Source organism: Panthera tigris, chromosome A2 (genome assembly GCF_018350195.1).
Source record: "Panthera tigris isolate Pti1 chromosome A2, P.tigris_Pti1_mat1.1, whole genome shotgun sequence".
Taxonomy (NCBI): Eukaryota; Metazoa; Chordata; class Mammalia; order Carnivora; family Felidae; genus Panthera; species Panthera tigris.
This window is the reverse complement of record NC_056661.1, coordinates 85,185,830-85,199,194: the sequence shown is the minus strand read 5'-3', so window position 1 is coordinate 85,199,194 and position 13,365 is coordinate 85,185,830. Positions and strand designations below refer to the sequence as shown.

Genomic DNA, 13,365 nt, shown 5'->3' with positions numbered 1-13,365 from the left:
GTTTTTGGTTAAGCCAGTGTGCGCGCACGCGTGTGCGTGCGTGTGTGTGTGTGTGTGTGTGTGTGTGTGTAAACAAATTCTATTTTAAAAAACCAAAAGGTCAAAGTTTGTGGTTTCAAGAGCTTGGACATTTTCATTTGTTAGGCAACTGTTCTTTCAACTTGGCAGTTTTCCTATCCCTATTTTACATAGACAAGCTGTTAAACCATTATTTTACATGTATTTTTTTTACATTTTGTTTTTAATTTATTTTTATGCACATTTTGTACTTTTAAAATTATTTCTGAAACTGAGAATATTTTTTTATATTTTTATTAAAATATTTAATTCCAGGGTGGTTAACATGCAGTGTTCATTAGTTTTGGGCGTACAATATAGTGATTCAACAATTCTATACGTTACTCAGTGCTCATCATAAGGGTATTTAATTCTTTACACCAATTCCACCCACTCCCCCACCCACCTCCCCTCTGATAACCACAGTGTGTTCTCTGTAGTTAACGTTTTGTTTTTGGTTTGCCTGTTTTTCTTTGTTTTGTTTCTTAAATCCCACACGAGTGAAATCACATGGTATTTATCTTTCTCTTACTAACTTATTTCACTTAGCATTATACTGTCTAGATTCATCCATGTTGCTGCAAATGGCAATATTTCATTCTTTTTTTATGACTGAGTAATATTCCTGTGTGTTTGTATGCACGTGTGTATATATGTGTATGTGTATATATATGTATATATACATATATATGTATATGTGTGTATATATGTATATATGTATATGTGTATATATAGATATATATATCACATCTTTATCCATTCATCTGTTTATGGGCCCTTAATACTGCTTCCATAATTCAGCTATTATAAATAATGATGCAATAAATGTAGGGCTACACATACCTTTTTTAGTTAGTGTTTCAATATTTCTTGGGTAAATATCCAGTAGTAGAATTACTGGATCATACAGTAGTGCTATTTTTAATTTTTTGAGGAACCCCCATACTGTCTTCCACTGTGGCTGCACTAGTTTGCATTCACCACCAACAGTGCTAGAGGGTTCCTTGTTTTTCCACATCCTGGCCAACACTTGTTATTTCTATTGTTTTTGATTTTAGCCATTCTGGCAGGTGATGTCTCATTATGGTTTGATTTGCATTTCATTTCCCTATTGATGAGTGAAGTTAAGCATCTTTTCATGTATCTGTTGGCCATCTGTATATTCTGGAGAAATGTCTGTTCACATCTTCTGCCCATTTTTCAATTGGATTACTCGGTTTTGGGGTGTTGATTTTGTATAAATTCTTTCTATATTTTGGATACTAACTTCATCAGATAAGTCATTTGCAAATATCTTCTCCCATTCATTAGGTAGCCTGTTAGTTTTGTTGAATGCTTCCTTTGCTGTGCAGAAGCTTTTTATTTTGATGATTGATGTAGTCCCGGTAATTTATTTCTGCTTATATTTCCCTTGCCACAGGATACACATATCTAGAAAAATGTTGCTATGGATGATTTTAGAGAAATTACTTCTTGTGGTCTCTTCTAGGATTTTTGTGGTTTCAGGTCTCACATTTATTTCTTAATCCATTTTGGATTTATTTTTGTGTATGGTGAAAGAAAGTGTTCCAGTTTTATTCTTTTGCATGTAGCTGTCCAGTTCTCCCAACCCATCTGTTGAAGAGATTGTCTTTTTCCTATTGCACATTCTTTCCTCCTCTGTTGCAGATTAATTGACCATATAATGTTGGGTTTATTTCTGGGATCTCTGTTCTGTTACATTGATCTATGAGTCTATCTTTTGTCAGTACCATACTATTTTGATTACAACAGCTTTGTAGTATATCTTGAAATCTAGGATTGTGATACCTCCAGTTTTGTTCTTCTATTTCAAGATTACATTGGTTATTCATGGTCTTTTCTAGATTGTTTTTTCTACTTCTGTGAAAAATGCTGTTGGTGTATTGATAGGGATTGCATTAAATCTGTAGATTTCTCTGTATAGTATGGACATTTTAACAATATTTGCTCTCCCACTCTATAAACATGGAATATCCTTCCATTTCTTTGTGTCCTTGATAATTTCTTTCATCAGTGCTATAGTTTACAAAGAAAAGAACTTTCACCACCTTTGTTAAGTTTATACTTAACAAAGTATACTTTATTTCATTACTTTTTGTGCAATTGTAAATGGGATTGTTTTCTCAATTTCTTTTTTCCTGCTACTTCATTATTAGTGTATGGAAATGCAACAGATTTCTATACATTGATTTTGTATTCTGTGGCCTTACTGAATTTATTTATCAATTCTAGTAGGTTTTTGGTGGAGTCTTTAGGGTTTTCTATATAGCGTATCATGTCATCTGCAAATAGTGAAAGTTTGACTTCTTCCTTGACAATTTGGAGGCCTTTTATTTCTTTTTGTTGTCTGATTTCTGTGACTAGGATTTCCAACAGTATGTTAAATAACAGTGGTGAAAGTGGTCATCCCTGTCTTCTTCCTGATAATAGAGGAAAATCTCTCAATTTTTCCGTATTGGTGATGAAATTAGCTGTGGGTTTTTCATAGATGGCCTTTATTATGTTGAAGTATGTTCCCTCTAAACTTACTTTGCTGAGGGTTTTTATCATGAACGGGTGTTGTACTTTGTCAAATGCTTTTTCTGCATCTATTGAAATGATCTTATGGTTTTTATCCTTTCTCCTGCTCATGTCATGTATTACATTGTTTGATTTGCAAATATCAAACCACCTTGTATCCCAGGAATGAATCTCACTTGGTCATGGTGAATGGTTTTTTAAATCATTAATTGTTGTATTTGGTTTGCTAATATTTTGGTGAGGACTTCTGCATCTATGTTCATCAGAGATATAGGCCTGTAGTTCTCTTTTTTGCAGTGTCTTCATCTGCTTTTGCTATCAGGGTAATGCTATCTTCATAGGATGAATTTGGAAGCTTCCCTTCCTCTTCTATTTTTTTGGAATGGTTTGAGAATAGGTATTAACTCTTCTTTAAATGTTTATGTAGAATTCACCTGTGAAGATGTCTGGTCCTGGACTTTTGTTTGTTGGGAGTGTTTTTTTTAATTACTGATTTAATTTCACTGCTTGTAGTTATTATGTTCAAATTTTCTATTTCTTCCTGATTCAGTTTTGGGAGGTTATGCACTACTAGGAATTTATTCTAGGTTGTCCAATTTGTTGGCATGTAATTTTTCATAACATTCTCTTATAATCCTTTGTGTTTCTGTAGTGTCTGTTTCTATTTCTCCTCTTTGATTTCTGATTTTATTTAAGCTCTTTCTCTGCGATGAGTCTAAAGGTTTATTAATTTTGTTGATCTTTTAAAAAAAACCAGATCCTAGTTTCATTGACCTGTTCTATTTTTTTTTTTTTTTAGTTTCTATTTTGTTTATTTCTGCTCTAATCTTTAATATTTCCTTCCTTTTGCTGGGTTTGGGTTTTGTTTGTTTTTCTTTTTCTAGCTCTTTTTTTAGGTTTATGGGTAGGTTGCTTATTTGAGATTTTTCTTTTTTCTTGAGGTAGGCTTGTATTGTGATAAATTTACCTTCTAGAACAGTTTTTGCTGCCTTCCAAAGACTTTGGATTGTTGTGTTTTCATTTTTATTTGTCTACATGTATTTTTTTTATTTACTCTTTGATTTCTTAGTTGATACATTCATTCTTTTAGTAGCACGTTATTTAACCTACATGTATTTGTGATCTTTTCAGATTTTTTCTTGTCTTTGATTTCTAGTTTTATAACATTGTGGTTGGAAAGATGCATGATACAACTTCAATCTCTTTGAATTTGTTGATACTTGTTGCCTTATATGTGATCTATTTTGGACAATGTGCAGTGCAAGTGAAAAGAATGTGTATTCTGCTGTTTTAGGATGGAATGTTCTGAATGTATCTGTTAAATCCTTCTGGCCAATGTGTCATACAAAGCCACTCTTTCATTGTTGATTTTCTGTTTGGATGATCTACCCATTGATGTAAGTGGGGTCTTAAAATTCCCTACTATCATTGCATTACTATCAATTATTTCCTTCCTGTTTGTTATTAGTTGCTTTATGCATTAGAGGGCCTCCATGTTGGGTGCATACATATTTACAATTGTGTATCTTCTTGTTGAATTGTTCTCTTTATGATTATATAGTGTCCTTCTTTGTCTCTTGTTACAGTCTTTGTTTCAAAGTCTATTTTGTCTGATATAAATATTGCTAACCCAGCTTTTTTTTTACTTCTATTTGCATGATAAATGCTTTTCTATCCCTACACTTCCAATCTACATAGGTCTTTAGGTCTGAATGAGTCTCTTCTAGGCAGCATATACATGGGTCTTGCTTTTTTATCCATTATGTCTTGTTTTTTAATATTTTTAAATTTTATTTACGTATTTTGAGAGAGATCAAGACAGTGCAAATTGGGGAGAGGCATAGAGAGAGGGAGAGAGAGAATCCCAGGAATACGCCACACAGCAGTGTACATAGCACAGATCATGAACACAGATATCACCAAACTGTGATGTCATGACCGGAGCCAAAACCAAGAGTCAGGAGCTTAACCCCCTAAGCCACCCAGGTGTCCCACCACCCTGTGTCCTTTGACTGGCATGTTTAGATGTATTTTGAATATAAGAGACATAGTCTCCAAGCCTAGGAGCTATGGAGTTGTGGAATACTATATGCGGTAAGGCATGGGATAAGTTCAATCAATAATGAAATATCTTTTCACATGTAGGAAAATACTCTAAATATGGAGCATAAATATGTATTGACATACATGTGTTATATATATTGCTTTAATATTATCTTCCTGAAAAGAAAATATTTACTAAGTTGAAGAGTTTTAAAAACTGCTTTAAAATGATATTGTCAGAAATAGATTATGTGTTTATAACCACTTTCAAATTTGGTGTTTTTCCAGTAAATCAGTATTACTGTGTCCATTATTATAATCGAAATCCTACTAGGAGAAAGATTTATTTACTTATTTATTTGTTTGTTTGTTTGTTTACTTACTTACACTAAGTAAACACAAAGTTTTGAGCTCAATCCAATCTTCACGACCATTTAAGAAGCTATGCACTTCTCCCGCCCTACTGCCATTACTCAAAATGTTTCGCAACTGCTTATCAGGAACAGCCTGCAGTCTGATTTATCATCTATATATTCTAAGATTCCTAACTTTATCACTGAATTGAATTATTCATTACACTATCATATATGTATTTTATCCATATTTTAAACAATTTTTTAAATGTTTACTTATTTTTGGTAGACAGAGAGAGTGCAAGCAGGGGAGGGGCAGAGAGAGAGAGAGACACAGAATCTGAAGCAGGCTCTGGGCTCCAAGCTGTCAGTACAGAGCTCGATGCAGGGCTCGAATCTACAAAGCACAGTATCATGACCTGGGCCAAAGTCGGACACTTAATCAACTGAGCCAACCAGGTGCCCCTATTTTTTATCCATATTGACAAGACAATTTTAAATTGATTCTGCCATGTCTCAAAAATGTATTTATCCTCTAGAATGTTTTTTTTAATATGATTTATATTTAAAACGAGGTAATATAATCCCTGAAGCCACTGAAATCTAAACAGTTGAAGAAAATCTCCCAAATGTTTGTATAATAGCAATGGAATCACATTTAGTGAAAGTCTTCCAAAGTGAATTGCTTTGAAGAGTTTGTATCAGTAATCAATGGTAAAACTTCAGATTTATTAAGTCATGTGGCATAGCTTATATGAAATCTCTTAGACTAACATATTTCCCTTGCTGTTTTATCACCAGCTTCACCATCATATAATGCTGATAGCTCTCTTACACCTGTATTTTCAAAACTAAATTTTCAGTAGTCTAGTTTTATCTCAGCACATCACTGTTATGGGAAATTTTAGATAGTCCTAAACACTCTTCTTCACACAAGAGGTGCCAAAAGCCAGTCACTGCAGTCTTAGGAGGCTACATGGTACATGTAAATGATGCAGCACATTTGTAATGATTATACATAATAACAAGCATAAATATATACATTTTTATAAAAACATAACACAAAAATCAGTCTATCAATCTATTCATCTTTCTTCTATCATCTGATGATAAAAACAGGGTAAGCACCTATGCTTTAATATAATAGGCATTTGCACAAAAAGAAGAAAAGAAAGAGAGAAAGGTCATGAAATCACAGGCTACCTTCCACGAAGGGGAGTATGAAATATAAAAAATATATATATAAATTTAATTACCAACACCAACAGGAAATACAGGAGTATTCTTTCTTTATGCCAAGAAAAGTAATTTCTGAACAGTAAATAAAATTATTTTATCAATTACAATTTATATTTAACTTGTTAAAATAATTCTGGGGACAAGACAGAAGGAAGAAAAACAAAAAGCTTTAGAAATAAAAGAAGATTTAATGCAATTTAATCATATGCATTAATCATAACCTGTATGATTACAGGTGTGGTACAAAAGTACTTGTATTTTTCTACATTTTCTAAATTTTCTATGTTAAACATATTCTGAACATCAGAAGAAAAGAAAAGTAAATATAAAGTCTACCTTCTAAGTAGCTATCAGTGGCTTTGTGTTAACTAGTCCGCATTCAACAAAGACAAAACCCACTTTAGAAGATGAGTGAAGGGGCACCTTAGGGGCTCAGTCTGTTAGCATCCAACCCTTGGTTTTGGCCTCTCACCTACTGTGCTATCAGCACGGAGCAACCTTGGGATTCTCCCTCTCTCACCCTCTCTCTCTCTGCCCCTCCCCTGCTTGCTCTCTCTCTTAAAATAAATAAACATAAAGAAAGATGAGTGAATATTTTGTATAAGACAAGTCATTCTTAAATGGATACTACACACGATAGAACACGATAGAGAACTTTTGTACTTCTCTCAGTTTTACATGACTAATTCTGTAGAAATACAACCAAAGGTTTAGAACATCTATTTCCGTCTTCATAGCTGCAGTTATTCTTTTTGTGTAGATGTGTATATTTGAGATATCAATCTATATAGAAAATATTAATGAATTACTAATTTTTGTTTGTAAAATAATACTTTTTTGTTGTTATTGTTGCACGTCTTCTTCCTAGGGAGATTATGGTGGCCCACTTGTTTGTGAACAACATAAAATGAGAATGGTTCTTGGTGTCATTGTTCCTGGTCGTGGATGTGCCATTCCAAATCGTCCTGGCATTTTTGTCCGAGTAGCATATTATGCAAAATGGATACACAAAATTATATTAACATATAAGATACCACAGTCATAGCTGATGTAACTGTGTTTGAAGCTTGCATCAGTACAATTTCCTTTTACATGAAGATTTCGGAGAACATGGAATTAAAATGTCACTGAAAACAATCCTGAGACAACTACTTGAGTGTCATGTTTGTTAAGATACTCATTAATATTTATGGGTGTTTTCTGTCGTTTCGTTTGTCAGTGTTATTTTGTAAATGTTGAAGTGAATTAAGGTACATGCAAGTGTAGTAACATATCTCCTGAAGATACTTGAATGGATTAAAAACTGCAAAGGTATAATTGCTGGATGATAAAAGATTTAATGGAAAAGTTCAATTACTCTCTCTACGCTGCTTTCCAAGATTAATTTCTTAATAATGAATAAACCATGAGTTAAACATTATTTTAACCTCACAAAGACAATTTATACCAGTGCCCTTAAACTGTAGCTCTATATTAAATTATATTACCTTTCATACGCAATACACTATATTTCATTCATTCCTCCTCACTGTGTATCTTGTAATACTGGTACACATACTTTTTATGAAATCATGTACCCATATAATCCTACCTGGGTGCACATGTGCATGCACTAGAGTTCAAATCGTGGTATATCTAATGTAGCCTCTAAATATTTTGAGTGCTTACCTATACAGTTTGTCCTTAAGAGGAAACTATAAATGTCTAAAGACCAGTAGAAAATTTAAGGAAAGGTGCAAGACAGAAGTGACCAGCTCATTCTCTAGAAATAATCTGCAGATGATTTCTACTGGTTGGCATTTAAGGTGTGGTCATGACCCACAAAGTTAAGTAATGCCTAATCTAGGTGTTTAAACATATTTATCATCCTAGTCATTGTGTAGTTTATAATTCTTAAAAGGAAGAGGGTAATATGTGTATTAGTATTATTTCTTTCCTTCAAATTTAGGGACACTTATTTATGAAAGATATTTTTAGATCTACTTTCCTAAAATACTTTTTACTAGTCTTAGATAATTGTGTAATTGAAGCTTAAAAATATTTCGGTCTTTAAAATGTATTTAAGTAGGTTAATTATAAGACTTGCTGGGTGATTGGCTTGTAGTTCGCCTTCTTTGAATTTTTAAAGATTATTTCAGAGGAAAATTTCCATGTATCCCCAAAGACTTATAAAGAGACTTCCATCAAACTATGCCTTACAGTACATATTGAAGAAAAAAATCAGAATACATTTCTTAACCTGGAACTCTTTTAGCCTAATAAAACTTTATTTAAGTAAAGGGGAAAAAATGTAATAGGAAAGGAAATAAACTAGCTTGTCTAAACTCTGAATTTAGTTATATTTTTAAAGGAGAGTTAAATCTGCTGAATGAAAGATTTTTATCAAGGTATCTAAATTTTGTCTTATTTCATTTTACAACTTTGGCATCTTTCTAATGCCCTGGAGAATATTCATTTGAATTTTGTATTCTGTCTGATAATACCAGATTATCATGTTTATTACTGTATTTGACATGATTAGCTAAAAAATCATGTATTTGTCAAGAAATGAGATCACAAGGACGAATAGGATAGGCTGTGAATTTTCACAAAACCATCCCGTACAAATTTTAAAATGATTATTTGAATGCTCCCAATCCGGTATCACCATATCTCTCATGTGTTTCTCTTGAATAATGTCAATTAAGGCCAGAGATCCTAATCATGCTCTAAAAGTTTCATAGGACACTGTTTAATCTTGAGTAAATGCTCTTAAATTTACTTGAAAACTTAGTCCACAGAGTATAGGACAGCAAGTCGAGAAATGCCTATCCAAATTGTGCAATAGACACATACACACACACACACATATATGTGTACATATATATATGTGTATGTGTCTATTGCACAATTTGCATATATATGTATATATATGTACATGTATATGTACATATGGTCAGATATGTGCTGGTATCAAGAAACAGGGAAAGCAAAGAGACTTCCAAAAAGCTGTCAGTCCACACCATCTTATTTGATTGTATTTTTCTTTCCTTATATGATATATCATTCTAATCCAAACACTAGGAATTTCAAAGGTATATTGTCCAAAAATTATTTTTCAGTTTTTTCTTGCTGAACTGGCAAAATTTTATTCAGTCATATATTAGCGATATTTGTAAAACATTTATGAAATTCTAATACTTTTAAAAACTCATATTTTAAAATATTTCTTTTACGACTTTTCTTCCAAATTTCCATGGAACGAGAGATAGGGATTCCCTAGATACAAGATGAAGCTAACTTTGTAGATATTTTGAATTCACTGTTTTCCATTTTCTTAAAGGGTGAAAACATACCACCCATGAAACATCAGACATGGTACACAAAGCAGTTATAGCTTTGGGAAGTTCCCTTTGTAATAGAGGGAGGTCAGCAGAACTGACAATAAAAGGAAGATGAACAAGATCCATGTTATTTTAGGTGGTAGGACAATGGATAATAATAATGTCATTTTTCTCTGGTGAAAGATACTATTTCCTGGGCATTCTTTTCTTAATAAATGATAAAAAATGAAAAATCCAAGTTATCCAAAATCCATTGTATTTTGAGTAATGGACGAAGGGAGCTTTTAAATTAGAAGTTTTTAATGCTATTTTTGTTTGGGTTGTTTGAATAATGGTTATGTGCAGTTGTCACTGTGGACATTTTCTTATGTCTTCCAGGAATAGTAATGTAAAATTAAAATATTTGTCATAATGCCTCTGCCGTGCAGAAGGGGTGATAATCCTTTTGTATACTTCCTTAATTTTATTGTAAAATATGTAATAAGTTTTACCTATTTGCTGTGGGCAGGTCCCCAGTAAAATGGTTTATATTGAATCAATTTCTAGTATTAACAGGCTCTTGCTTGCTATCTGAGTGTTTCAAACTGTGGGAAATTTGAGACACTGGAAGGCAAGAAAAATAACAGTAATGGCATGTGATAGCAAAATTGTATTTCACTTATTCCTGTGAATATTTCTTGTTGGTACCAATGGTACTATACAAAGTGAATGTTATAGCCGCAACATTCTCTTGGGGGGAAAAAAGAAGCACTGTCAAGAAATTGTTGTCAGACATTTTGTTGTTGTTGTTGTTGTTTCTAAATATCTTCATTTCATTTTTTTTTTAAGAAATAAATACTGGTATTGCAATATAGAAATCATGAGGTAAGGAATTTTAATAAACTCTCTTGCTAAAAACTTTAAATTGATTAACTAAGGTTCCAAATATAACTACTTTCAATTATATTACATATTGATAGACAAACTCATTTGAAGAAAAGTCAATTTGAATAAAAAGACATAGTTGTGTGTCAATACCTCTCACAATAAAGTTCAAAAAGAAGTTATCTTTTAATGTTCAACTGAGTTTTGTAGTAAGAATTTACTAATACAAGAAAAATGTTAACATTTTCTGGTCCCTATAAATCTTGACAGTGTAATTTTAAGTAGGTTCATTTCCATTTGCACAGAAAGTTTCTATCTTTAGGAAACTGAAAAGGGAATACTGTGGATGTTATAACTGTTTGTCTTGGTGTAAATAGGAAATTGATAAGCTGCCTATTGAGTGGTATGGCTGGATGCTTGCCCAAAAGGGGACACTGTGGTTATGACTTGTATATAAAGTTCCTGTAGTTAATAAAGTTGCTATTTTTATAACCATGATTATATTATTATTCTTAATAATAATAAAATATTTTATCAAAATGCTTCCTTTCTCTTATTATAATTATACACATGGACATATTTGAATCTGTTCTAGGGCTTAGTGCAGAAAACAATGATCTCATTGACAGAAATTACATATACTTTGTTGTAAGAAATCCCAAAACTAAGACAAATAGGCATTAGTTTATTCCAAACTTGTATCCGTGGCATTATCAGTGGTTGTCAGTAAACCATTCATCTCTATGTATTTCGATTTCCTCCACTGTAACATGTAACTATTTAGTCATTTTCATATTTGCTAGAATGGTGCTATGATATAACTTGCTAATATAAGAAAAATGTTGTCATGAATGATTACCTAAATTCCTTTATCATATCATTATATATTACAGAAGTAATTGCAAATGATTCAAATAATCAATTTGTATCTACCTTTAAAATAAGCATTAAATTCACAATAAATGTGAATCCAATAGATGTGCCTAATTCAAACTGAAAGCAGGTTTGGAAGAACAAATTACCAATTCATCTAACCAAAAGAGCTCTGTGACACTATTGATTTTTCAACTTATATTGCCTCTTTCCCAAAAAAGTTGCTCGATTAATTTTCTGGCATAGATACCTGTCTCAAGTGATGATTACTGTATTTAATTCTCTAGAATTATAGTATTATAATTATTATACCATAATAGTATCTGGTCTTCTTAACGATTATTAGCTAAGTAGAATATACGCATTTATTTATTTCTGGTAGCAGTATTTCTGGTAGAAGTATCAATTAATATTTCAAATACATATATATTCAAATACATATATTCAAATACATATATTCAAATACATATATTCAAATACATATATTCAAATATATATATATATATATATATATATATATATATATATATATACACACTCCGTTCTAAATGTGTACTCTGCTTTTTTAAGTAGAATAGTCCAGGAAAGCTTCTTTAAGAGATAGTATTTGAACAGGGTCCTCAATGAAGTGAAAGAGCAAGCTGGGTAAATATCTAGAGTCTAATAAATAAAACTTGAACGATATTTTTGTTAGTTTCTTAATATAGTGTATTCATTTACTCTTACAAACCGTAATGCTTTAATTAGTCCCGTTTGCCAATATCCTGAAGAGAATCACCTTGGTTTGCATTTCCTCAATGTTTTAGTCCAGGAGTTTCATTGCTGTTATATTTCATTATTTTCTACACAGGCACCATCCTTAATTTACATAACCCTAAAAGTGCTTTCTATGTCGTTTTACCAAATTACAACCCCTTCATGTAAAATTCAGCTTAAAAGTCTTATTCTACACAGTCTATCTATCTAGTTGCTTTTATTTACAAATGTCTCAATTGCGTGTGTTGTTTAGGAGAAGGGAAATTTAAAATAACTTCAAGATAAAAAGAATATTTATAGTAATTTGGCCAAAGTTTACTGTCCTATGAAGAATATATTATTGCCTAAAGCACATCTAAGCAAGATGGTAAATCCTGGGCAAAGGAAATAATTCAAGAGAAGTGTGAGATTATAGATTATATGTATTATTTTATGCTTTTAAAAAGGTAAAGAATAACAAAAAAAAGCCCTATCAATCTGACATATTATCTAATTCCAAACTGACTCCTGAACACCCATCACTTTATTTTCATTATTATATTTCACATCCTAAAAGTCTTCCCTTTTTTTAATTTAATTAATTTATTCTTTTTAATGTTTATTTTTGAGACAGAGACAGAGCATGAGCAGGGGAAGGTCAGGGAGAGAGGGAGACACAGAATCCAAAGCAGGCTCCAGGCTCTGAGCTATCAGCACAGAGCCCAATGTGGGGCTAGAATCCACGAACTGTGAGATCATGACCTGAGCCAAAGTCAGGCACTTAACCAACTGAGCCAGGTGCCCCTAAATGTCTTCCTTTTTAAACTTCATGTTTGTATTCAAACCATCCCTGCAAGCACCAAGCTTTTCTGTAACACCCCAAACCTTCAAATGTCATGGAATTTCCCTTGGGAATCCATCTTCAACATCTTTTTTTGTTGTTGTTGTTAAAAATGTTTTTATTTATTTTTGAGACAGAGAGACAGAGCATGAGCAGGGGAGGGGCAGAGAGAGAGGGAGACACAGAACCTGAAGCAGGCTCCAGGCTCTGAGCTGTCAGCACAGAGCCTGACGTGGGGCTCAAACTCACGGACTGTGAGATCATGACCTGAGCTGAAGTTGGACGCTTAACCGACAGAGCCACCTAGGTGCTCCCATCTTCAACATCTTTATCTAGAAGTTATTTCTTCAGTCCTATTGCTGGGTGTGCTGATGCTTCCTTTCCACTTGTTAGAAGAGTCTGCCTATGTCCGCGTGAGATTTATTTTGTTTTGTTTTATTCTGCTTTGTTTTTAATGTGCAAACTGCCTCCACTCACTTTGAGCTTCATCAGCATT

General features: G+C 32.6%; 1 protein-coding gene across 2 annotated transcripts in view; it reads left to right on the top strand.

The window, feature by feature from the left end:
• The window catches only part of HGF (hepatocyte growth factor), an 80,420-nt gene extending 69,508 nt beyond the window's left edge, over window positions 1–10,912 (top strand). For both annotated transcript variants that reach the window (XM_007076781.3, XM_007076780.3), the window contains exon 19: window positions 7,102–10,912. In XM_007076781.3, coding sequence (XP_007076843.2) covers window positions 7,102–7,278 — 177 coding nt within the window. In that variant the 3' untranslated portion in view covers window positions 7,279–10,912. The remainder of the gene's footprint in view (window positions 1–7,101) is intronic.
• The last annotated feature ends 2,453 nt before the right edge of the window (window positions 10,913–13,365 follow it).